At 58.1% G+C, this 24,144-nt stretch overlaps 9 protein-coding genes across 9 annotated transcripts; 6 read left to right on the top strand and 3 right to left on the bottom strand.

Annotated features, from left to right (window-relative positions):
- Positions 1-1,742: 1,742 nt before the first annotated feature.
- Positions 1,743-2,556, bottom strand: BXZ73DRAFT_81124 (uncharacterized protein; the record flags this gene model as incomplete). Its single annotated transcript, XM_048023435.1, has 4 exons — positions 1,743-2,027; positions 2,088-2,257; positions 2,311-2,451; positions 2,499-2,556. The coding sequence occupies 4 exons, from the start codon at positions 2,554-2,556 to the stop codon at positions 1,743-1,745; spliced, it is 654 nt and encodes a 217-aa protein (XP_047873218.1).
- Positions 2,557-4,804: 2,248 nt separating this feature from the next.
- On the top strand, positions 4,805-6,603 carry BXZ73DRAFT_53877 (Oxysterol-binding protein; the record flags this gene model as incomplete). The annotated part of the gene is made up of 8 exons (XM_048021081.1): positions 4,805-4,843; positions 4,982-5,028; positions 5,106-5,188; positions 5,244-5,335; positions 5,393-5,472; positions 5,524-5,869; positions 5,979-6,275; positions 6,415-6,603. The coding sequence occupies 8 exons, from the start codon at positions 4,805-4,807 to the stop codon at positions 6,601-6,603; spliced, it is 1,173 nt and encodes a 390-aa protein (XP_047873217.1).
- Positions 6,604-7,938: 1,335 nt separating this feature from the next.
- BXZ73DRAFT_105884 (uncharacterized protein) lies at positions 7,939-9,756 on the top strand (the record flags this gene model as incomplete). The annotated part of the gene is made up of 14 exons (XM_048016424.1): positions 7,939-7,976; positions 8,035-8,081; positions 8,141-8,304; positions 8,362-8,375; positions 8,450-8,511; positions 8,570-8,667; positions 8,831-8,940; positions 9,008-9,015; positions 9,088-9,213; positions 9,275-9,290; positions 9,355-9,397; positions 9,456-9,464; positions 9,539-9,576; positions 9,645-9,756. The coding sequence occupies 14 exons, from the start codon at positions 7,939-7,941 to the stop codon at positions 9,754-9,756; spliced, it is 885 nt and encodes a 294-aa protein (XP_047873216.1).
- Positions 9,757-9,846: 90 nt separating this feature from the next.
- On the top strand, positions 9,847-12,493 carry BXZ73DRAFT_105883 (uncharacterized protein; the record flags this gene model as incomplete). The annotated part of the gene is made up of 14 exons (XM_048016423.1): positions 9,847-9,917; positions 10,580-10,629; positions 10,680-10,846; positions 10,905-11,028; positions 11,091-11,188; positions 11,249-11,358; positions 11,415-11,422; positions 11,473-11,598; positions 11,652-11,667; positions 11,726-11,768; positions 11,833-11,841; positions 11,897-11,934; positions 12,002-12,062; positions 12,443-12,493. 14 exons carry the CDS (start codon positions 9,847-9,849, stop codon positions 12,491-12,493), a joined length of 972 nt encoding a protein of 323 aa, XP_047873215.1.
- A 755-nt stretch (positions 12,494-13,248) lies between these two features.
- BXZ73DRAFT_105882 (uncharacterized protein) lies at positions 13,249-14,823 on the top strand (the record flags this gene model as incomplete). Its single annotated transcript, XM_048016422.1, has 11 exons — positions 13,249-13,277; positions 13,343-13,407; positions 13,475-13,641; positions 14,015-14,121; positions 14,178-14,185; positions 14,240-14,365; positions 14,419-14,434; positions 14,489-14,531; positions 14,583-14,591; positions 14,651-14,694; positions 14,748-14,823. 11 exons carry the CDS (start codon positions 13,249-13,251, stop codon positions 14,821-14,823), a joined length of 690 nt encoding a protein of 229 aa, XP_047873214.1.
- Positions 14,824-15,724: 901 nt separating this feature from the next.
- BXZ73DRAFT_105881 (uncharacterized protein) lies at positions 15,725-17,418 on the top strand (the record flags this gene model as incomplete). The annotated part of the gene is made up of 11 exons (XM_048016421.1): positions 15,725-15,756; positions 15,825-15,877; positions 15,937-16,100; positions 16,282-16,294; positions 16,367-16,464; positions 16,533-16,642; positions 16,700-16,707; positions 16,959-16,974; positions 17,035-17,077; positions 17,141-17,149; positions 17,242-17,418. The coding sequence occupies 11 exons, from the start codon at positions 15,725-15,727 to the stop codon at positions 17,416-17,418; spliced, it is 723 nt and encodes a 240-aa protein (XP_047873213.1).
- A 458-nt stretch (positions 17,419-17,876) lies between these two features.
- Positions 17,877-19,352, bottom strand: BXZ73DRAFT_53929 (sure-like protein; the record flags this gene model as incomplete). The annotated part of the gene is made up of 6 exons (XM_048021087.1): positions 17,877-18,348; positions 18,411-18,447; positions 18,501-18,595; positions 18,651-18,678; positions 19,012-19,147; positions 19,209-19,352. 6 exons carry the CDS (start codon positions 19,350-19,352, stop codon positions 17,877-17,879), a joined length of 912 nt encoding a protein of 303 aa, XP_047873212.1.
- Positions 19,353-20,346: 994 nt separating this feature from the next.
- BXZ73DRAFT_92512 (branched-chain amino acid aminotransferase II) lies at positions 20,347-22,169 on the top strand (the record flags this gene model as incomplete). Its single annotated transcript, XM_048026380.1, has 6 exons — positions 20,347-20,430; positions 20,491-20,565; positions 20,728-20,871; positions 21,150-21,366; positions 21,433-21,726; positions 21,784-22,169. The coding sequence occupies 6 exons, from the start codon at positions 20,347-20,349 to the stop codon at positions 22,167-22,169; spliced, it is 1,200 nt and encodes a 399-aa protein (XP_047873211.1).
- Positions 22,170-22,303: 134 nt separating this feature from the next.
- BXZ73DRAFT_53904 (tRNA pseudouridine synthase) lies at positions 22,304-23,848 on the bottom strand (the record flags this gene model as incomplete). Its single annotated transcript, XM_048021085.1, has 1 exon — positions 22,304-23,848. The coding sequence occupies one exon, from the start codon at positions 23,846-23,848 to the stop codon at positions 22,304-22,306; it is 1,545 nt and encodes a 514-aa protein (XP_047873210.1).
- Positions 23,849-24,144: the final 296 nt, after the last annotated feature.

Raw genomic sequence — 24,144 nt, 5'->3', positions numbered from 1 at the left:
GGGCGAGAATTCGAGGACGGAGGATCGAAGCGGAGGACGTTGACGCGAGGGCGAGCGGCGGAGAACATGAGGATGGAGAACGTTCTCCGCCTCGACGTCCTCCGCCCTCGCGTCGCGAGGGGTGGCGACCCGATGCTCACAGTGACCTCGACAGCGGAGCGCCGCTCAGATCCACGGGGGTTGAGAGCGTCACCGCGCTGGTCTCGCGCCACCAACGCTCAGCAGCATCGTCCAGAAACTTGCTCCGCGATTGCGCGCGCGCCCACTAGTTCGCGGCGCCCGCGTCGACTGCACCCTTCGCAAAGCCGCTCGAGCCGCCGCGCGCATGTCCGCGTCGCATGCCTCCTGCTCGGGCCTGTCGGGGACGTGAAATGTCTTCCGGTTGAGGAGCGACTGATTCTCCCCCTCGGTGGTGCGCGGGAGGCGCTGGGCCTCATACGTACGGAGGAAGCCACAGCAAGAGGTAAGTTCACGTGGTCACAAAGGGGTATCAAGACATACAGTGACCCACGCTCATTCGAGAGCTATGGACGTCCTTGGTATGTGATCGCAGGCGGGCTAAAATCGGTGAAGAGAACCTGAGAGAACCGTGGAAGGTCGAAGTATCGGCCCGTCGTATTACTGATCAGAGAGCGGAAGAGAAGCGGGAGGAGAGCCTGCACCTGCGTGATGCGCGGGAAGTCGAGGACGGGAGTGCAGGACACGACGCGCCGCTGCATGGAGCTGTCGCAAAGAACCATATGGGACCTGTGGGGAAGAACATGAGCCAAAGTCGACGCGAAACAAATAGGAACGTACTTGCACAGCGGAGTCGAGAAACCAAGCTGAGAGAGGTGCCAAGAGAAATTCAATGTGTAAGCTTGCAGAAAAAGTGACAGCAGTGTGGGTCACTCCACTCACTACAGGAGGAGGGGAGCACGCCGCAGAGGTGCATGAGGGAGGGAATTCGGATGGAAGCGCGTGCGGCGAAACTACCAATCAGTGTGGTTCTGTCAAAGCGTCATTCACGACTGATCCCCTAACGCGTGAATGGGGACTGGCCGTCACTGTGCGCTGTGCGTAGACGGCATGCCGGATGGTGACTCAGAAGTACACCGCGCGTCGCCAGTCCCCGGATGGCAAAGTACACCGCGAGAGTCAAGACCTGAGCGCAGTCTCAAAGAAAACTAGGGGAGTGCACCAGCCACTGTTAGCGGATATGGCGGGGTAGCGAACAAAGCATGCGTACCTAGCTTCAGCTTCAGACCTTACTATCATTTTTGTCGTGCCTATGATGGCTGATGACTGGTGCTGGTGACTAGTGCTAGCTGGTACTTATCGCGAGTCGAGAAAGAGCGGCGCCGACGTTTGGCGCCGGGGACGTCTCTGAATATTAATGACGCGGGCGCCCGACCAACTCGGTCGCGCCCCGCTCGTTCAAGTGTTGCTTCTTTCATAACCTGGCCACTCCCCAGACCAAAGTTACTCTACCATCCGTGCATCCGAATTTGGCACCACATCCCCAGCCAACAGTGGGCAATTCTAATCGCCTTCTAATAAGTAGCCGGGCCGTCATCCATTGCCTGGGATCCTTACCTGGCCGAACGCACTTTTACCCAGGATGGTCATGCATTCCTAAGCCAACACGACGCAAGCATGGCTCGAATTAAGTGACATTAAACGGGTCGTGGACAATACCAGGTCATGACGTTTACGTGGAGAGCTCGTCGCCTTCCACGGCTCTAGCGTAGTGCATACCAAGGTTAGACGGCGATACCGAAGGCCATACCCAGGCCTACAAGCATGCTCCCGAGAACAGACGCGCCCTTGACCACTGCCCGCTCCGAGCCGCTCGAAGTTTTCGTAGGAGTGCTCGCAGATGAGGACTGCGACTGACTCGTGCTCACGCTCGACTTTGATGTAGTGGAACTGACAGGCCCGGTCCCGGTGGATGAGGTAGCAGGGTCGGTGGATGTGGCGAGCGGGTCTGTGGATGTGGCGGGAGGAGCGGTGGATGTACTGTCGGTGCTTCCGCCCTCTTGCACGATCTGCGACGGGGTATGCGATGAGCTCACGAGTCGCCTTAGGTGTGAAGACGAGAAACGGACCTGCACGGGTACCTGCTGCAGGGCGACCGTAGAGGTCGAGCGGATGCCATTCGGCCCACCGACGATGTCTTCGCACACGGCGGAGTCGCTGCCGAGCATGCAGTCGGTCACGATCCCGCTTGCTGAGCCCACGACCTGGGCGATCTCCGTGGGGGAGACGATGAGGCTCACTGGGATGGGCATGGTTTGGCACGAGTCTGTGTTTAGATATAACGCGACTCACCCACGCCCTGGATGTTGGTGGCGAAGAGCTGGTAAGAGGTGACCTCGCCCTCGGAACCCACGACCGACGCGGTGTATGTAGTGCCGGGGTCACCGTTCGGAATGAACAGGGACGTCAACTGAGCATCTGGAAGGATGGAGCCTGCCTAAGCGCGTCCGACCAAATGGGTAGTAAGTCAGGAAACGTACGAGTTGAGGCGCAGGCCAGGGAGAGGACGAGGAAGCCGAGAGAGGTTTTGAGAGCCATAATCCTACTGAAGTTGAAGACCGAACGCACGGCGGGGGCAAGATGGGTAAGGAGAGGAGGGAAGATGAAATCTGCTGGCTCCAGTATTTACTTGGGGTATATATCCTTGGACCGTGAATCGTGACGGGACCTTGGCGGCGGGGTCACCCCGAGCCAAGGTCCCCCTCGCTTCATCAGCGTTGCCTCAGCTGATGGCAGTTTGAAACAACGTCATCGGCAGCGACGCCCGCGTCCGGCCTGACGCGATCGTCCGCTGGAGAGCTGGAGGCACCGTTCTCCATGTATTTCCTGTCGGGAATAAGGACACCGGTGCTGTGGAGGACGTCTGTCTGATCAGTGATGAAGATCTCAGCTCCACTTACTAGCCTTCGTGGGACATGACATAGCTCGCTGGGCAATCTCAGAAGCGAGGGCGCTAAGTTTCACGCACCGTCTGGTGTGTAGTATGTGATATACGTATTCAGTACCAACTGAGGGCGCAACCGCCATAAGCCGTGCGGCCGCTGACCCGTGGGCCGACTCGACAGTAGACAGACATACCTGAAGTACTCCTGTGAGAGACTCCGTATGAATCAAGTAAGTGAATGATCATACAGATGCAAACCGTGCCTCAAAGGCTGTCTCAAAATGGTTTTCGAGACACAGATCGTCATCAAATTCGGATCAATGAGCACGACAAGCGCTCGCATAATACTTGCTCCCTGGCGGTGTTTGGGCGGTGTTTCCAAGACATGCCGAGGGCGAAAGGATGCCGGCCTACGTACCGGATCGGCACCACTTCTTGGATTGTGCAGACCATCAACACGCCTCCAGAGGCGGAGGCTACGATCGTGCAGGACGCGGTGCCGTCATCGTGCAGCCATCGTTGGACACGGCACCGTCGACGTTGGCAGAGAGGTGGGCAGAATCCGCATTCTCGACTGCGTGTTCGCGTAAGCATGCGCCCCAGACAGCATCCATTGGGGGAATTTAGAGCACCTGGGGCAATTTGCGCTGTTGATTGGGTCGGTGAACTTGCCGCGGGGGTAGAGAAGGCAATCGCATGAAAACGCATGACTAGAACGGACCTGAAGGCGGCCATTTTATCTGCGCCTACTTATCCGCCTGAGGGCGACTCAGTTCCGCTGACAACATAGTCATCCGTGTCCGATCAAGTTGTACCATTGACGAACCAGAACGACGCTTTGTCGTGGTCGGCGAAAGGACGCCACGCGAAAACGCCCTGGTCCAACGAGATGAAGACCCACAGCGCGCGGTCGATATGTATCCTGTCGCCGTTGTGATATCACTGCAACACTATGGATGTCGGTACCACCATCAGGCTGCCGGAAGAACCGTTCCGAGGGAAAACGCAACTTGCCTGCTTTGCGCCGCTTCTAGCCGGGTTCAAGTCAGATTAGGAGCAGACCAATGACAGCGTGAAGAATACGACTGGACTGTCGTTGGTGCGAATGAAAGCGGCGCTCAAGCCAGTGTGTTGTGTACTACTGACGACTGTCGCTACGGCTATCTTGCCTGTGTTGTTGCGAGTCCACTGTATACATAGAGTAGGCGCTATACGGAACGTGCTGCCTGGGGAAGTTAGGAGGCATTGCGCGATGCAAGTTCGGGCTGACCTCTTTTAGCCAGCTGGGACCTCGTCCACTCGTCTCAATCGGGCCGACGCCGTGCTGCCAGCTCGGAGCCGGATCGGTTTGATGTGTCGAAAGACGTATTTCAGGCGTGGTGCCACAATGTGGTGGTGCACATAAATCCTCGTTATTCGCCACCTATACGTGACCATACCGATAACAGGATAGTCTGTGCACGGGCTCCCGCGTGAAACCCCTCACGCGAACGCGACAGACATCAGACAATGCGAACGAAGTCACACACAAATGCACGAACGTGCTTTGTGTCGTCCCAAGATGGCAGCCTTCATGAGTCGGGGTGCGCTTGTCGCTCCAGGACCATGTCGTGCTAACGGCTCGCGCTGCGCGAGACTTGGAAGACGAGAGCGGAGAGATGGAGCGAATATGGCAAGGGGCATGTCATGGTCGACGATGACGGTCGAGAGGTGCGGGACAGAGCCTCCGCGTCGCGCGCGTCGGAGTCCGCCCCAGGGCCCCATCGTCGGCGCCGCCACAGTGGGCGCGACCGCGCGACCCGCTTTGGGCGTTTCACGGCGTGCTCCCCGACGACCATATCCTCCGCTCCCCTTCCGCTCACGACTTGGTTTATACCCTCATCATCTTCGCCGTCTATCCTTATGTCTGGCACTGCAACTCCCACTGAGGTCGCCGGCGAGGTGCGTCCCTCATTGCACCATGCGCTCTTGTCTGGACCAGGCCTGACATCTTGCGTCACGATTGTCTCGACCCCGGTCCATCCTAATACATGAATGCCTCCGGCAACCCTCACCTGACCGTGCACCCACGCCCTTCAGGCCGTCCCTGCCTCTCAGAAGGGCAGCTGGACCAGTTTCCTCAAGTCGTACGTTTCCTATCTCCTCCTGCCCTGCACATTGATCTCACCGATGTCCCACTCTCCCCGCCCGCTCTCCATCACAGGATCGCCTCGTTCTCCGGGGACCTCTCTTCGCTCACCGCGCCGCCCTTCATCCTCTCGCCCATCTCCCTCACGGAGTTCCCTGGTGCGCCCCTGCTGCTGCGCTGCTTCACAGCCATCGTCCTGACGCGCGCGAGCAGCCTACTGGTGCGAACGCCCGGCGTTGTTCTCTGCGATCGCGGATGCCAAGAACGAGCAGGAGAGGTCTATCGCCGTCCTGAAATGGTTCATCGTGAGTGGTTTCTAATGCCCCTGATGCCCGCGCTACATGTCCTTCCGTGCTGCACAGAGCACCCTCAAAGGCCAATACACATCCCGTAATGAGAAGCTCGGATCTGAGAAGAAGCCCCTCAACCCTGTCCTTGGAGAGTACGTACATTTACTTCTTCTTTCTCACCCCCTCCAACGTGTCATCCCCAGGCTGTTCTACGGCTACTGGCCCGACGCCAACGGCCGCGGACAGACCAACCTCGTTGTCGAGCAAGTCTCGCACCACCCGCCCATCACCGCCTACTTCATTTGCAACCCGTCGAGGGGCCTCGCGCTCCAAGGCCACAGCGCCCAGAAGACGAGTTTCTCGGGCGGCAGCATCATTGTCAAGCAGATCGGCCACGCTATCCTCACCGTCGACCTACCCTCAGGCGGCACGGAGCAGTTCTTGATCACCCTACCGCGGCTTCGCATTGATGGCCTGTGGTACGGGTCGCCATACATTGAGCTGGCGGAGACCTCGTACATTCAGTCGTCTTCTGGGTGGCTATCAACGGTGCGTTATCTTTCGCTTAGTGTCTGAATGGCTACTTCTTGCTTTCTGCGCCAAGACGCCGTGTTTCTTGCTTCCCTTGTTCGCATGTGCTGACGTGGATGTTCTGTAGATTGAGTACAAGGGCAAGGGCTACTTCTCCGGCCGCTCGCACTCCTTCAAAGCCTTGCTGACGTCCCCAGGATCGAGTCACCCGGTGAAGAAGTATGAGGGCGTCTGGCACGAGGTCTCCAAGGACCTCGACACTGGCGAGACCTTCACGGACGTCACTTCGGCCAAAGAGGAGGTCACGGTCGGGACGGTCGAGGAGATGCACGAGTTCGAGAGCAGGAGGCTGTGGCAGCACGTCGCGCGGGGCATCCGTGAGGGCGACTACGAGCTTGCGAGTCGGGAGAAGAGCAAGATCGAGGTGTGTATGCATTTGCTGCAGGGGGATTGCATTCGCTCACTCCGTTCGCTGGTTTCCTGTGCATGCGTACACCTACTTCGCACGTTTTCCTTGACAACCATCCCCCCACCCTCTCAATCCTGCGCACGATGGTCTGCAGAACGACCAGCGGCAGATGCGTCGCGACGAGCAGGCGGCGGGCTCGTCGTGGAAGCTGCGCCACTTCGACCACATCGACTTGGATCCCGTGTACGAGCGCCTGGCGAAGCTCTTCAACGCCACGCCGCTCGTCGAGGACACGTACGACTTCCTCCACAACCACGACGGCACGCCGTCCGTTCCCAAGTAGACCATGTAGCCTGCGCGTGTTGTAACGTTGTTCTGAGCTCGGAGCCATGTAGAGACGTGCGTGTAGCGTTGTTCGCGGACTGACCACGACCCTGATAATGTAATGGACGTTGGGAGAGGCGGTGGCTGGTACGGATATATGAGGAGCGGACGGTATGCTAGCTGTAGGTACATGCCTTGAATCTAAAGCGTGGTCTTACGGCAGCACTCGCGACACCACCGCGGCCGTAACCGAAACCGCCACCCGTGTGGGCATCGGACGGATGGTAGCATCGTCGACTTTCTTTACGGTGACCCGAATGCGCGCGGACATCGCACAAGGACCCTCCAGCTGTAAGTAGGCATTCCGGAAAACAGACACCGCCGCTCGATCGTTGAGTGGGTAGAGGTTTCGATCGAAGAGCTCGGAACTGCAATGTTATCAACACACTCGTTCTACAGAATTGAAACGCGCGGATCAGCGGCGCTCGAAGCTGGAGGTCTCAATTTTTGAAAGTACTCGAGTAGAGTGCAAGTAAGTAACGATCTCATGGACGCCCGGCTACTGGGGCGCCGCCACTTGCCAGCCACCACCATTGTCGCCCTTCCCCGCCGCCGCCTCCGCCCTCTTTTCCGCAGACGGTGCGTTTCACGGCTCCGCGCGGCGCGCAGCACGAGACTACGCTGGTTTACCCGGCGAATCTACGGAGAAACTGCTGGAGATATCTTCCTCCCATACCACGCGACGGATCTGGCCTGGAAAGGATCGCTCGTCCGCTGGGTGCCTTGGGGAGGCGGCGACATGTAGGCCGCCTTGGAACCGCACCCGTGTCTCTGATCGTGTTCTGGTCCTTTCTCTCCAACCATCCTGTACTGTGACGATTGGGTTCGAGCACCGAACATACTTGCTGGTAGATGGCCGTGACGTCGGCTGGGCGGACCGGGCCCAATTGCGATACCATGCCGTTCCCAGCAGGGCCCCCATTGGGGAGAGGTTTACCGGGACCCTCCGCCTGTGGAGCTCTACAGCTCTTAGGGCAATGCGCCTCTTCTCTGTGCGTCCGCCACGATCAAGCATCTCGCCCGGCGGCGTTCAGAACTCAGGAGCAAAGACCAGGCGCGGGGCGGATGTCCACCAAAGAGGTGCGCGTTATCGCCCCGCGCCTCGCCGCCACTGTTGCTGTATCAACACGTCAATTTCTCGGCGCGAGGCTCACGTGCCGCCGGAGCATCGTTCACAGACGGACATACTTATAGCTTCATGCATCGATTCCTTCCATGTCGCGTTTCGCGCCCCTTCTCCCCGTCCCCCGTCCCCCCTCGGCTCTGCTCTGTGCTGACCACGCTCAATGGACCCATGAGCTCTCTCGCCTCAGCCGGCGCAGAAATTCTCACGTACGTGCTCTGTCCCTCGCCCTCCTGAAAACCAGCAAACTAACTCAGACACCCGCAGCGCACAGTCGGCTTTCGCCGTCCGTTATGTGTCCACTCTTGCATTTGGTAAGCGCATCTACACCAGCACCCGATCCCCACGCTCACCGCCTTGCCTCGCTCCCCAGTGATCCTCTATTATGACTACTTCTTGACCCTGGGGCCGGAGGTCGACCGCTATTGGAAGGGTGGCTTCAGCCTTGTTTCCTGCGGATATTTCCTCAACCGCTACCTCTCCCTCTTTGGTCACGTCCCCGTGATGATAGAGTTTTACATGTTGCACGACGAGGTCGTAAGTCCCTTCCGCCTATGTCGTAAATTTCTCACGTGCTCATGCTTTCCATGGCAGATGTCAGTTCATCTGTCTGCTGTTACTACGCGTGGAGCATTGCGGATTCTGACGTTTCTGGCACGCTGCGGTGATTTGAATGTTGCAGATGCACGCGGTTCCAGGTATACCACCAGCTCCTCTCTGGGGTCACGCAGGTCATTGTCGGCCGTGAGTGCTCATCCATGCGTTTTTGTCGCCTACGCTGACACAACCAATCCTCTCGAAGTGCTCCAGGTCTTGCGCTTGTATGCGTTGTATGGTCGCAATCGCCGAATCGTGGTCTCACTCCTCACCGTGATCGGCCTGAGCTGTGGCACCAGCTGGGTAGGTCTTCCAGCGTGCAGCTTCCAGCTTCTGGCAGGCGTCCGCATTGCCCTGTGTCTGTCCTGGTGCTGCTATGTGCATGCGCACCACGACGATCAGGTTGCCGTCGCGCAAAGTCCGATCCCTGGCATCTCACGCTGATTCTTCTCCTCCGCCTTTACAGTGGGCAGCGACCAAGACCTGGCACGCAAGCGATCCCACCGCCTCCGACCTCAGTCATGACCCACGCTTCGTCGGCCTCTTAGGGTGCGGCCTTGGGCTGACCTCCGACCAGTGAGTCCCGCCGCCAGGCGCGCGCCGGGAGAACAGCAGCTGATCGCGCGCGACGCCTCCCGCACAGGGGCTTTTGTGCGTCCCCTCTTTCCATCCCATGTGGCCTCCGTGCGCGCTGCAACTAAACTTGGCGCGTGCGACCAACAGACATCGCGATCGTGTGGGCGACCGTGCTCGTGTTCGACGTCATCGTGTTCGCGCTGACCGCGTACCGCGTACTCCGGGTGGGCAAGAAGTGGCACGGCAGCCTGTTCACGCTGCTGCTGCGCGACGGTGAGTTCGTTGGACTCTCGGCTGATGAGATGTTGCTGACCGGCGGTGCTGGTCACGCCAGGCGCGCTGTACTTTGGGTGCGTGTCTGGTTCTGGGTGTGACCTTGTTTGGCCCGGGGAGCTGATTTCGTGTTGACGTCAGGGTGTTGGCGATGTTCCATCTCACAAACATCCTCACGTGCTTGGTGGGTGCCATCTCGAACGGCAGTTTCGCCACCCGAACTGATGATTCTTCCTTCACAGCTCGCACAGGTCCGTCTTCGGATGCGTTCTCACCGGTGTCATATCGTCCCGAGCGTTGACATTTCCCGGTTGCGGTCTCACAGCCCGCCTACAGAGGGATCAGCGTCACCGCGACCAACGTGTACGTCGTCTCCCGTTCTACGACCTCGTTCTCGTGCTCACAGCCTCCGACCGCGTCTCTGCGCGCAGGCTGTCGACATCGCTCATCGGGCGCCTCATGCTCAACATCCGCGACCCCGACGCGCGCGACGTTCTTCGATGGCCCTCGGACGTCGAACTGAGTGCAGAGAATGCCGTTTGAGCCCCCGGAGGAGATGCGTCGCGCGACCCCACCCCTTCCTCCCCGAACCATGTGTTGGATTCGTTCGTACCATCGCGAATCTATTTGCACATGTGCTTCGACATCTGGCTCGCTCGCAACGGCGCTGTTGCGATCCGCTTCCCCGAGGCCCCAACTGCGGTGTGCGCTCGGCGCGAGTCTGAAACCGATCGATCCCCCGACATTGCCACCTCGACAACGCTCCGTCTCGTTGACGGTGTCGTGTGGGGCGAACTCGGGCGTGCGCTCCACCAAACCTAATGCTTTCGGCCCACATTTGGGACTGAGGTTGCTATGATTGGTGTGCCCCCGGCGCGCCGCTCTGCTTACTGGCGTCGCGAACCCCGCGCGCTGCTAAACAAGGCGTTCGCGGCACCACGCTCGACGGCGCATCCGCTGCGAGCGGGGCGGTGGCACAGCGCCTGACCAACTTGAAGGCTTCTCTCCCTAGTGGAGGAGGAGGAGGAGGTTGGTGACTTCAGCCCCTCCAGCCTCAGTGCCGCAACACCGCTAGAAGCGCCGAGGAATCCTACTTGGGACCGCCAGTGCTGATCGTTTGAACTTTGACCGCCGGCGCCTCTCGGGGGTACTATATACATGCGTGCGCTCGCGGGTCCTGTCCGTGCACGAGAAGCCCCGCAGACAACACATAAGTAAGGACGTCGACCCGCACGAGAAGCCCCGGATTCAAGGCGCAAGTGGCCATGTCGCTGTCCGCCGACAGCTCGGATCTGGTATCGTGAGTGGTTGCTTGCAGCGGGGGTGGTATGGGTGCAGTTGGCGCTGACGGACGTTGGATGTGCAGGGAGCTGCGAGATGCGGTGGTGCGCCTCGTCCTCACCACCATCGCTTTCAGTGAGTTATATTTCCGCGGCCCTTCGGACGTCTTTTCTGACATGTCGCAGTGATCCTCTACTACGACTTCGGGCTCACCTTTGGCGTGGAGGTGGAGCGCTTCTGGGAGGGCCGGAGGCTGAACGCGTTGAGCTGTGGGTTCTTCCTCAGCCGGTACATGTCGCTGGTCGGGCATGTTCCGGTGATGTATGAATTTTATGGGGCGCCTTCGATACACGTGAGCGTGACCTTTCGGCGGTCCTTCAGCTCATGTATGCTGAACGATTTCTGTCCAGGTGTGGGTGCTCTATGGAACGGTGATCCTGAAATCTGCCTCAACTGGCGCATATTTGCACAGGTGCCATAGTCTGCAAACGTTCCATCAGCTCCTATCCGGGTTTGCACAGGTGACGGTGGCGGGTACGTGCCGTTACAGTAACACTGCATCCAACAGGGTGGCGCTGATGCGATGCTTTTGGCAGCACTGCAGATCTTCCGGGTGTATGCCATATACAATAGCAGCCGCAGGATTTTGTACGCACTGATAGGTTTGTGCCTTACGTCGTTCGGTGTCGCAATGGTGCGTGAATCTGTGATGTACTCCGTGCGAGAAAAGTACTCACCGCATTTTGTTGGGTAGTGGGCCATCGTAGTGTCTTGGCATCTTGGTTCGGACACGTCGCCGAGAGTGGTGGGACTGCGAGAATCTGGCAAGCAAATCGGATGCAATTTGGGCCAGTCAAAAGGACAGTGAGTTATCACAGCTACACCTGAGTTGGAGTTCACATTCCTTATCGGGTCCATAGAGGACACTGTGAGCATTCCACTCACCCTTTCCGCCCTGTACGTTCTGAACTCTTCTAGACGTTGCGATCATATGGGGCTCGTTTTTGGCCTTCGACGCGATCGTGTTTGCTATGACTATCTCTCGCATCAGGGGACTGGGGCAGACCATGCGGGGAGGCGTTTTCTCAGTGATTCTGCGAGATGGTAAGTCGGAGATGCGCTTCCAGACAAGGCCGAACTGACCGGAGGTTTCCCAGGGACGCTATATTTCACGTGAGCGACTATCTGCACAGTGGACGCGTGATCCGTCTGACAGGAAGATCTCGTCCAGCATATTATTGGGTTTCCATCTTGCGAATATACTGACCGCGCTGGTTAGTACCACACGCGGTTGTTTCTTCAACAGCATGTCCACTGACCATATTTGTGGTGCGACAGCTCGAGAGGGTACGTACTCTCGGTCCAAGGATGCCAACTTCTCACACCATATTCCGTACCACAGCCTGCGCTGAGAAGCATCAGCGTGACCGCCACGAACATGTGAGTGCGCTCGCAGACGTCCGCTTACCACACTGTGCCCGATCTGACGATTCGCGGAACACACCAGTTTGGCGACGACGCTCATGTCCCGCCTCATGCTCAACATCCGCGATCCAGCGCTGTTGCATGTGCGCTTGGGTCCATTGTGGGAGATGCAGACCGTGGAGGCAGGCGACGAGCAAAGATGGCCTGTTCCACGAGGGCGGATGTTGCGGCCCGCCGGCGGACGGCGGCGGGAGGGCGAGGTTTATATCCCGGCGTGAGGACAGGATGTCTGATGTCCGTTTGTGATTTTCTTGGTGTCATACTGCTGGAGTGAGTAAAGGGCGCAAGCAGATGGACGGCGAGCCTCAGGGTGTTGAGTCAAGCCAGGCACCGGGAAAGGCAGGCGGAAATTCCCGGCGGTCGGGATTATTCGCAGGCGGGTTGTCTAGGCGCCGACATGATGCCTTTCCTCCACCCCCACTCACGTCGTGGCTGTGTGCATTTACTCATCGAGCCGTCTCAGAACCTCTGCTTAAATGGCCTCTCTGAGGTGCTGTACAACTCACAGATGTGACGAGCAAGGGTACGAGGTAAGCCAGTGTGTCGGGGGTGTCTTCTTACAATGCACACAGCTTCACGAGTTCCGTGTATACAGCCTCACGCGGAGCGAATTGTAGTTGCAAAATCCAAACCAGACGCATAGCAGAGGGTGTTTTGTGGTTCTTTTTGATGTGGCTCGAGAATCGCTGAAGCTACGCACCGCCAGCTTCTGTGTCGGGGGTCGCCCGCCCAGATATGACGCGTTTTCCTTGGTGAGTCCATCCGCTCGCGCTTGAAATCCGGCCTTGTTAGATGCTCACGAGAAAAGTTTTAGCGACATCCAAGCCCCTTAGCCCCATTCGCGAATACGTGGGCATCCACTGCACAGAATAAAGTTCAATTTGACTCGCGCAAGCGCGACCAACAACTGATGACCGCTGGCGGGCGGTGGTCTCACCCCACCCGACGATGCGCCCCGCTTCCACTTCGTGAATACCTGGTGCGTTATCTATAAACTCAATGGATGCAAAGCTCGGGTGCGCTGACGACAAACGGGGTAGCACAGGGATTGGTGCATGGGGGTGCGGTGCTGCGTGGGGCCGCGGCCTCCGGGATACGCGGCAATCTGGCCGGATTTTGCGCTAACGGCCGCTGAAGCACTGCGCGAGCAATGTGGGCGAGCCGACGTTACCCGTTGCTGGCATCGAGCCTCCACTGGTGCCATATATACACCCGGGTCGTGTGAGACCCTCCCTTCCTCTCTTTCTGCTGTGTTCGTATGCAGCCTCCATGACGGTCGAGGAAGATGACGTCCTCAAGTGAGTCGATGGTCCAATGTTCTGGGGGGCCCAAGCCAATACTGATGCGGTCTGGGGTTTTCTAGACTTGAAGGGGTGCACTGTACAGACATAGAAATGTTACTCTTGGGTTTTGGGGCAGCTGGGTTTGGTACGTTTCGCTTCTCAAGGCTATCGTGATAGCTGGCGCCTGTCGTGAGCTCACCACACGATCACAGCGATCCTCTACTACGATTATTTCCTCACTTTTTCCCTGGAGGTCGAACGATTCTGGAGTCGGCGCTTCACATTGGTATCGTTCGCGTTCTTCCTCAATCGTTACGTGCTGCTCTTGGGACACATCCCCGTGATCTTTGAGTTTTTCGGAACGAATCAGTCCTCGTCTGTGAGTGTTCTCTCCTCGTGATCACGACTGTTCATGCTCACGCGTCAATCAAGGTGTGCGCAATCTTGTCACAATCTCCGCTGCAAAACGTTACCAATCTTCATTGCAGGTGCATTCCCTTACAAGTATTCCATCGTGTCCTGTTTGGAGCATTAGAAGTATTCACCGGTGGTGGGTACTCATCGCTGCTCTTGGCAGATGGTTTCTTATAGGTGTCCTTGAAGTCCTTCAGATATGGCGGGTCTATGCATTATACAACCGCAGTCGGCGCATACTGGTCTTCTTCATCGTCGTGGCCATAGCCGTGTGCGGATTCTGCGCTGCAAGTGATTTCCTTTATGCCAGACTCGATGCGCTGACATCGGTTTCGCAGCTTTCACTTGTCAAGATCGCGCAATTGAGTCAAACTCCGGGCATCCTCTCGGTCACGGACCCGTCGCTGATCTCCATCGGTTGCAACTATTTTATCACCAAAGAGCAGTAAGTGAGCGCACAGTACTTTCATGTATCTCCTCCCTAATCGGCCACTCAAACAGAAGCCGTCGTGAGTAGCCAGTCGTCCTCGAAATGGCTCGCGCGGATTGACTATGTTGTGCAGACTTCGCGTTCATTTGGGCTGCCGTTCTCGTGTTTGATGCGGCGGTCTTCGGGCTCACAGTGGCAAAGGTTCTCAGGGTCGGACGCACGTGGCAAGGAAGTCTTTTCACATTGATGCTCGTAGACGGTGGGGTTAATCCTTGCTCTACAGTCTCCATTGTCTAACTTGAGCTTGGTCAGGTGCCCTTTACTTCGGGTAAGCATACTAATTGTGTGTCAACCAGCCCCATTGACGGAAGTGGGTGCGCAGGGTGATGTTCTTATGCAACCTGGCGAACATCGTAGTATACTGGGTGAGCTTTATTTTCCTTGTCGAGACACGAGCGAGTTCTGACGTCGAGTAGACTTGGACCGTGAGTCGTTTCGCCGTCATTTTCCGCGAGGGTCTTTCCGACACCCTTGCGTCCTCTAGGGCAAGTCCGCTTCCAAGAATGCTAGCGTCACCATGACAAATATGTGCGTGCTGTTCTCTCAAACTGCTTCTTCGTGATTGTGACGTGACTTCTCAGCTTGTCAGCCACACTCATGTCGCGTCTCATGCTGCATATCCGTGACCCTGAGCTCTTGGAAGCTCGCTTCAACTAATGTGGACCTTGTTACGAGCTCCGAACTGCGTTGGATCTTCTCACTCCACATTGGCACTTGCAGGTGCGCGCTTGTGATCACGATAAACTCAGTAAATAATCACGGTATTGCTTCCATTCATTCGTGGACACAGGATTGCGGAGGGGGGCACGAAAGATGATCGAGAACCCTTACCAATGTGGCCTCGACAGACACTGCACGGCCTGATCCCACTTTTATCAGAGCCTGAACGGAGACAGCTAAATGTGGACGTTTGTGGTCGCGCTCGAGCTACGGCGCAGTCGGCGATGGACTTGGCCGGGAGCGAAGATCTTGCGGCTGTCCTTGCTTTCCTATGCTGGTTTTCAGCGCATCTCATGTCGGTTCCAGTGGCAGTGCACCGTCGTTCTCGGGACCTGGAAAAAGGCATAATTTTTCCCTCGCTGCTGGTAAGTCGCGATGCCATCTCTTCGTTTGGGCATCCAACGTGGAGTTTGCAGCCATATGAGTTCAAGATCAAATCAAGAAGGGTGGTCCGCTTCCCTCGCTCGAGTATTTCGCATGAAACTGATCTTACCTCTCGACCATGTGCTTCTCGTGTTTCCTGTGTGGTGCGGAAATCGCTGATGTACAACAAGGACTGTAATCTCACAAAGCGCTGCCACGCTGTCGACCACGCACGGCAAACGACGCTGGTCGCCTACGAGCCACGAAGCGCGGCAGCGCGGCCAGTATTCCCACCGACTTCAATCTGTCACCATGCATCATTGCGCCCCTGGTATCGCCTCAGCGTCCCGCCCAATCTACAAGAAAAAGCTTCCCGTTGAAACCGAGACCATCTTTTCCCGGCCACCATCGCCCTCTTCTCCCTCTCTCTCCTGTCCGCATCCATATGCCTTAGCAGCGGTGCGTTGCCTACACAATGAGCGTCACGCATCTGAGCGACACCGAACTGTGAGCGGAGTGTCCATTAACTTCCGCTCTCACTCGCACGGCTTCAGTTGCTTACATTTTCTGAACAGCTCGTTCGTGAGCGACTCTTTTGTCCGCCTCGTATTTGGCACGATCGCCTTCGGTGAGTGTCCTCCCCTCGGGCCAACGGCAATTTAATAGCTGATACCACATCGATCGCAGTCATTCTTTACTATGACTACTTCCTAACTCTCGGAGATGAGTTCCAACGGTACTGGGGCCGTCCGTCCTCGCCCGTCTCTTTCGGGTTCTTTTTCAACAGGTACCTGTCGGTGCTCGGGAACATTCCCGTGCTCATTCAATTCTACGGCAATCCGCTATCGCCAGTGAGTCTTTCACAAATATGCTGCGTATTTAATCCTTGGGGCTGATGAGCATTCGGTCAACTTCCAGCTGTACGTGTTCGCAGCCGCCTTGGGCTCCCAGTATTGAATTCCAAATACCCACGTCCCCCGCAGCTGTCCGCATCTGTCGTTAATTCATCAGATGCTGATAGGCTTCGTCCAGCTCGTCACCGCCGGTACGCCTCTTGATCATTGATAGCAGCTCCTATGTGCCCGACTACGAGCTCATCTTCGCTTGTCTGCTCCAGCACTCCAGTTGCAGCGCGTCCACGCGCTTTACGGAGGCAGCAAACGCGTGCTGGGTCTCCTTCTGGCCGTCGGGAGTATATTGGCGTCAGTGGTCATCGTGCGTGATATCCGCACTTCTGGTTCGATCGCGACGGCCGCTCATGGACAGTCTCGGCTGACGAACAGTGGGCATGGGTCGCGTTGATGCAAGCGGGCTCTTCGCCATCCTACAATCATTTGGTCCACGAGTTCGCGCCCGTCCTCGTTGGATGCAATACGAGCGTATCGGAGACACAGTGAGTACTTCCTGCCCCCAGTTTCTCTTTGGCCGTGCCTGCTCACATACTTTTCAGGGGTATTTGTGAGTACCACCCTCGAGCAGAAGTCAATTAAGGTTCCCTTAAGCACGGTGCGCCGCATCGCAGATCTTGCAATCATATGGTCGTGTTTTCTCGCGTTCGACATGGTGGTGTTTGGTATCACAGTGCAGAAACTACTGATATCCGAAGGGCATGGGTGAAGAGCGTCCTAACGGTCATGCTCCGAGACGGTGAGTTTTTCGGTATTACTCGCCGTCGCCCCCTTGTTCAGCGTTGTGACTTCGTCTTCCAGGTGCCTTGTATTTCGGGTACGTTGGTTTTCGCGTCCAAGTGGGGCTACAAAGATATCGTAACCGAAATCCACTTAGCGTGATCCTGTTGCTGCACATGTCCAACATATGGACATCGGTAGTAAGTCTATGCATCTTACGTCCCGGCGTCCGGCGCGGCTGACACAAAGCTCCGAATCCTCAGTTCACCCAAGTATGCCACGGCTCTCTCATGTTCCGTGTCTCTGAGTGACTTTCCACAGCCCACAACAAAAAGCATCAGCGTCACGCTGACCAGCGCGCAAGTGCCCCCTCCTGCTCTCCTTCGGCCTCCCGCGCTTACCTCGCGCTCCCTCCAGCATCGCTACGACCCTCATGTCCCGCCTCATGCTCAACCTCCGCGACCCGCGCATCCGCGGGGACGCCCTGACAATGCCGTCCAGCTCCATCGTCCTGACGTCCGAGATTGTCATAGATCAATGAATCGCCGTGCGCCGCCACTGCATCCAGGCACCTGTCTCTTGGAATTCGCATTGGATCCACTCTCGTTGTCAATCTCTGCGCCCCGCCGCTCTACTCGCGCTATTTATTCGCGGACATGGACGTTCGAAACATGTGTCATACTCTTTCTGCTTTGTATACCCGAACCCTACGCCCACGGCGAGCATTGTTGACGGGGTGTTTCTACTGAATTGGACCGGGCCTCTATGTAGCGACTATGAATCGATGACGTTACCCACCTGGGCCATGTACAGGTCCTCCGAGGCAACGTTGACTTGTCCCAGGTAATCAGTCAGAATCGTAACACGCTGAGCAAACACAATATTTGTATTAAGAGGAATATGAGGGTATCAAGATGCAACCTGTATACTCACAGCCCGCCATCTTATCCGAATGTAAGGAAAGTGCCCAGAACACAATAAACCTATCAGACTAATGCCCTAATCTAAGCATGCGAGCGGCAGCGTCTGCAGACGGCCAAACACCACCGCCTGGATGGTCGCGTTCGCATCGACCTTGCTCCCTGCGTCGATCACGCTCACGCTCGCGTAGCAGCCCTTCCCGATGACGCTGCCCTCCGACGGGAGGTGATCCTTCCCGCACGCCTTCGCGTCGGTCGCGAGCGGGTTCCAGAAGAGGCGCGAGAACACGAACTTGTACGCGTCCGCCGACGCGCACTTGTCGATCGACGCGTAGTTCACGTTGACGACCGTGTCCGCGGGCAGGAGCGCGCCGGGGGAGGACGTGAGCGCGGCGACGAAGGTCGAGGTGAGGGACGCGTAGATCTGCGCGGCGTGCGAGGAGGCGGCGGTCGGGTCGGACTCGAGGGTCGTGTAGGAGACCTGGGCGCCGGAGGTGCCGGAGAAGGCGACGGCGGGAATGCCGCTGCGCGCACCTTCGCAGGCTGCGCCTCTGTGATGGGAATGTAAGTCCCCGTGGAGATTAAGAGACTCTTGGAGAAGTGAGAAGCTTACACTGTGCCGGAGAAGAAGACCTCAAGTCCGATATTGACTGATAGAGATGGAGTAAGCACGTGAAATTGCCGGAGAGTGTTCTGGACTTACAGCCGACGTTGGGTCCACTCACTACGAGGTCGGGAGCAGAGCCGTTGAAGAATTGTGGTGCGAGCGTTTGTATCCCGTACCTTGCGGCATCGACTCTGCGTTGTGAACATCTCAGTATGGCCATCCACGGTATCGAACATGAAGACTCACGGATACCCATTCACGTAGTTGAGATGAGCTGGAAGCACGCACGTTCCAATGTTAGTACAACGCCACTACTCAACCATGTGATCCTAATGTCGCGGTAAATCACTAGGAAAGCTCCCCTCCCTCACGAGCGCATGATGCGATTGAATGCAGTAATCCTGGTCGGGCTACCTGCACCACGCCCAACACTATCCCTTTAGGATTCTCGAAACTCCAATGCAGGAAAAAGGGAGTCACCGCCTCCACGGGCATCCAGCAAATCTCAGGTGAAGACGCTGCAGGAACTGGATAGCACCGAGCCAGGGACCGGGCCGCACGGATCCCGGTGCTAGTCGAAAGAGGCAAGTTACGGTGGGATGCTCACGGGTGGTCTCGTTGTATCCCTGTGCCGGAGAGCCTGTAGGACACGAATCGAATTCGCAAGGCTTGGACATGGTGGCCGGAGTCTTCGTCGAGGAACCCTTGCCCGACTGATTGAGCGCAGGGGCGGAGAGCACAACCTATATGCGCGTGAAATCTCAGCTACGCGAGGGTGAGGGAGCATATATCCACCCGACGTACGCTGTGGCCTGCGTCGGCGAGAGTGCTGACCGCTTGGCGGATCTGAGCGGTCGCCCAGCCATCATCGTTGGACACGATGATGTTCTTCGCCGCCGCGCCCGCTGATACGAGGAAAAGGAAAAGAGTGAGGGGGAGCGAAAGCATCGCAGAGGCCAAGCAACGAAGGGCGGCGACGGAGAGGACGGGAATGGGAAACGGTCGGGTTCGCGCCCTAAAGCATTTATACGGACGAGCTTCACGTACAAGGGGGTAGTACGAGAAGCTGGGCCGTCGATCGCAACGGGCCACCACCTTCTGGCCGGTGAATCAGACATGTAACGAAGAACGACAGTCGCGTATCACTCACGTTCGTCATCCCACCTGCAGCCGTGCGCGCTGTCCAGTGGGCAAACGGAGCTCGCCCAGTTGGCGCATTGTGCGTCCCCAAGGATGAGGCGGCAAGCAACGTGCGTGCAGGAGACCAAGAGCACCCTCCAATCGCGCGCGGCGGTAGTTGGAGGGAGGGAGCTCAGCAGAGACCGCATGACGAGGGACCAACCTGAAGCAGGAGGCACAGAGGATGACGGGTGAAGCTTGAAGGAGAGCAGGAGCACGAGGTCCGCAGCTTAGCCGGGGTCGGCCTTGCAACCACCGGAGCGCCCGCGCGATAAACCTTGCTCCTGATCTCTTTGCACTCTTGCCAGCCACCAAACTTTGGACCAAAGCCTTGGACGAGCACTCCAAATATACACGCGCACGTAAACGTCTGACGAAGAAATCTCAAATCGCGTGATAGCTCCTGAATAGCCACGTGAAAAACTGAATGTGAGCACAAACACCCCGTCATTGAGCGGTGTCCATGGTGGACACATAGTCTCACTGCTGCCTTACTAAAAGCAGCAACATCACTTCAACTGGATCGTGCTTTGAATATGCAATAGTTGTGGTATATTCATACTTAAGCCGCGACACCCTGCTCTTCCGTGGTCCAGGGATCGACGCGGCCCGACATGCAATCGGGACAGAGATTAGATTAGATCAGATTCGAAACGGGCCATTTTCCGAAGCAGAGGACGAGAGAACATGACTCGCCACCGCCTTCTACACCTCTCCCACCAACCACCACATTCTATTGACCCCCCCCCTCATTCCAGCACTCATGGCCATTACCCAAATCACCTCCGACACCATCGAGAGCGTCCTTCCTGCACCTCTCACCGTCCCAGTACCCGCCGAGCTCGATGTATGTCCTCCAGATCGCCTTCACTGCTCCTTAGGCATTATTCTCACGGAACTCACCTAGGCTTCTAAGCTTGAGATAGACCTCGCCTCTGAGCTCAAGGCCGTACCGCCGGCTTCCGAGCTGACGTTTGGTCAGGTAAGTGCCCCCGTCTGAACTCAGTGCGCCGGCAGGAGCGTGAAGGTCTGCGTAACTTCGGTTGGGGAGGAGGTCGCCCCAGCGCCTCCAGCATACGCTCGGATCTTCGTCCGGTGTTGGGCGCGTACATACACCGCCGTTCGGAGCTCACCCGTCCCACAGGTCATGACCGACCACATGATGATCGCTCACTATGACCCGGTAAACGGTTGGAGCGCACCGCAGATCAAACCATACGGTTCCTTGTCAGTGGACCCCGCAAGTTCATGTCTTCAGTACGCGACGAACGCCTTCGAGGGAATGAAGGTGCGTCTGTTCCCCGATCTCGTTTGCTCCGCGCCACTTTGCATCCACCATGTGACCGCGACGAGAGCGCTTGCGCAAGGTCCAACCACATCGGACTTGACGGCGGGGGCGCGCGTGTAGCCACGGCGTCCAACCTATTCATCGATTATGGTCTCGCGTACAGTGCTTGATGCTACGGAGGTGACAGATAGGCGCGAGTGCTTGCATTGGTCGCACGACCGTCGCGCGGAACCTTCTATCTCGCTCTCCAGTCTATGCAACGGCTGACTTGCGTGTAGGCATATCTTGGACCGGATGGAAAGCCACGTCTGTTCCGGCCACAAATGAACATGCAGCGCATGGAGACGTCGGGAGGGCGCCTTGCTCTTCCTCCGTTTGACACAAACGAGCTCCTCAAACTCATCAAAAAGCTCGTCCTCATCGAGCAGCGATGGATCCCGACCGTCCCTGGACACAGTCTGTACCTCCGCCCCACCATCATCGGCACGCGCAGCTGTGAGTCTTATCTTCTTCTCGTCTTCCTGGACATTGTGAGAATGGTACTGAGTGCCCCACGCGCAGCTCTGGGAGTCGCGGCTTCCGACCGGGCAACTTTGTACGTCATCTGCAGCCCGACGGGGCCCTTCTTCCGCACGGGACCCAAGCCAATCGCGCTCTTCGCGGTGGGTGAGCACGTCCGCTCCTGGCCTGGCGGAACAGGCGGGTACAAGCTCTCCCTCAACTACGCGTCGACATTTCGGCCACAGCAGGTCGCGGCGAAGCTGGGATACGACCAGTGCCTCTGGCTGCTCAACGGGACGATTGCTGAGGCGGGCGCGATGAACGTTTTCGTGGTGTTGAAGCGCGACGACGGTGGTGAGTGTAGGCGCTTATCAACGACCCTATCTTTTCTCATCTGCCCTACTCTTTCAGCGCTCGAAGTCGCGACCCCTCCGCTGGACGGGACGATTCTGCCTGGAGTCACACGCGCGTCCATCCTGGAGCTCGTCGCGGCGCATCCCTCGAAGACCACTCTCCCTGGGCTTGACCCCTCCATCGTGCTACATCCGGCCGAGCGCACGATGACGATGGCTGACCTTACTGAGTGGTCCGAGGAGGGTCGTCTCCTAGAAGTGTTTGCCGTCGGCACCGCGGCCGTCGTCGCGGCGGTGGGGAGGATCGGGTACGAAGGCAAGGATATCGTGCTTCCCGCTCACGAAGGCGCGCTCGGCCCCGTTGCGCGCGGGATGTACGACCGCGTGACCGCGATCCAGGACGGCAGGTTCGACTGGCAGGACTGGTGCGTGAAGTGCGAGTGAGCTGCCCGGCGAGCTGCCACGTATACCACAATTAGTGTAATTTGCCGTCGTGCTTGGATTATAATGTACCTCTAGATCTAGCGATGCATATGTATGTGCTGCTTCTTGAATTGTGGGTGCTGATCTCCCCCCGCCTACTCGCCCCCATCGTCCTGCACCTCGGTTGTGGCTGCAGCCGCTGCCTTGCGCTCGGCCCTCTTCGCTCCCTTCGTCAGCCGCCACCGCTCGTTGATCTCCTCTGGCGTCCGCAGCCGCTTGCGCCGCAGCAGCGGTGTGTAGGTCGTCCACCGCCGCGACGCACCCCCGCCGAGCGGCACCTGCGGCACGCCGCCCGCACCCACAGGCAACGGCATGTGCACGCTCAGCGCGCGCGCGAAGTGGTCTGCCAGCGCGGCGGCGACCTGCGCGCGGTCCCGCGCGGCGAGCACACTCGCGAGCGTGACGTTCGGGGTGTCCCCGTCGGAGGGGGCCGCGCGCCACGGGGGCGCGTCCGCGGCGTCGTACCCGCACTCCCACAGCACGAGCGGCTGCGGGTCCGCGATCTGGTACTCCGGGCGGCCGGTGACGACCGGGGGCGCGGGCTCGTCGGGACGGGACGCGGGGCGCGGGGCCGCGGGGTCGGCGTTGAGGAGGGCGTCGACGATGGAGGGGCGCTCGAGGCGCGCGCCGACGAGGAAGAGGACGGCCATGATGTGCCGGACCATGTTGTAGAGGAAGGCGGTGCCGCGGAGGTTGAAGACGAGGAGCGCGTCCGGGCGCGGGTCCGCGGGGTCGACGGGGTCGATGGAGGCGGCGAGGATGCGGCGGAGGAAGACGGTCTGCTGCTTGCTCGGGTCGATGCGGCAGAGGTTGCGGAAGTCGTGGAGGCCGACGAGGCGGGCGGCGGCGTCGCGCATCGCAGGGAGGTCGAGGCCGGCGGGGGAGAAGAAGTACTTGTAGTGCCGCCACTTGCAGTGGAAGCGGGCGGAGAAGTCGTCCGGGACCGGCGCCCACGAGAGCACGCGGATGGTGGGCGGGAGCAGGCTGTTGAGCTTGGGTACGTAACCGATTTCGTCGTCGTCCGTGAGGGCGGAGGAAGCGGGGGTAGCGGAAAGGGAGGAGTTGGAAGGTGCTTCGTCGGTGAGGTCACCGAGGTCACCGAAGTCACCCTCGAGTCCGGGGCCGTCTTCGTCTTGAATGACGGACGCATCTTCAGAGGGCGGATGGAGTGCGTCTCCCGAGGTTGCTCCCTTCACGAGCTTCGAACCCAGCGCACTGCGAATCCAGAAACTCACCACCTGCCCGGCCCCGCTGACCCCCACGTCCGTCCGCCCGCACTTCTCCCATCCGCATCCTTGCAAGCCCTTAGCAGGGTCAATAAGTCGTGCATGGACCAGCGCGTCGAAGAGCGTGCCCTCGACCGTCGGGAGAGATCCATACGCCTGTGACTCGAAGCCACCATGGTGGACGCCGTTGTAGGACACCTTCAGGGCGATCTTCCTCCGTGGGTACGCGTCGAAGTTGAATCCATCGTTGGGGCGGTGTGCTTCTTTTTCCGGTTTTTCCGGAGGTTGGTTCGCGGTGAGATGCTGAAGTCGCGCAATCAGCTCTTCGCGAGTCCAGTGTTTGTACGGGTCCATGCGTGGAAATGACAAGCTTGCATAACGGCGTGAGATTCGGTAGCTGACGCTGCCGATCATGCAAGGTGCCGGACGTACTTGGCTGTCCTAAAGTGTCAGCAGAGAGAGAGAGGGGAGCTCAGGAGAGTTTGCGCACCTCGAGTCGGACAAGCTCGAGTATACAAGCAGAAGGCAGTTTGACTGGAAAGGTAACTGGTTCAAGCAAATTCAGACTCCGAAAGGGGGTCCCTGAACACCATCATCTAACAAGTTGACTAGTGACTCTTCTCGACTTGTTCTCGACTACACCTTCCACGTACGAACAATATGGACTTGGCTGTTTGGTGCACTCCGCCAACTGTCTTCTTCACTTCTTA

This window comes from Epithele typhae, assembly GCF_022376455.1.
Source record: "Epithele typhae strain CBS 203.58 chromosome Unknown BXZ73scaffold_73, whole genome shotgun sequence".
Lineage (NCBI taxonomy): Eukaryota > Fungi > Basidiomycota > Agaricomycetes > Polyporales > Epitheliaceae > Epithele > Epithele typhae.
This window is presented reverse-complemented; position numbering and strand designations above follow the sequence as displayed.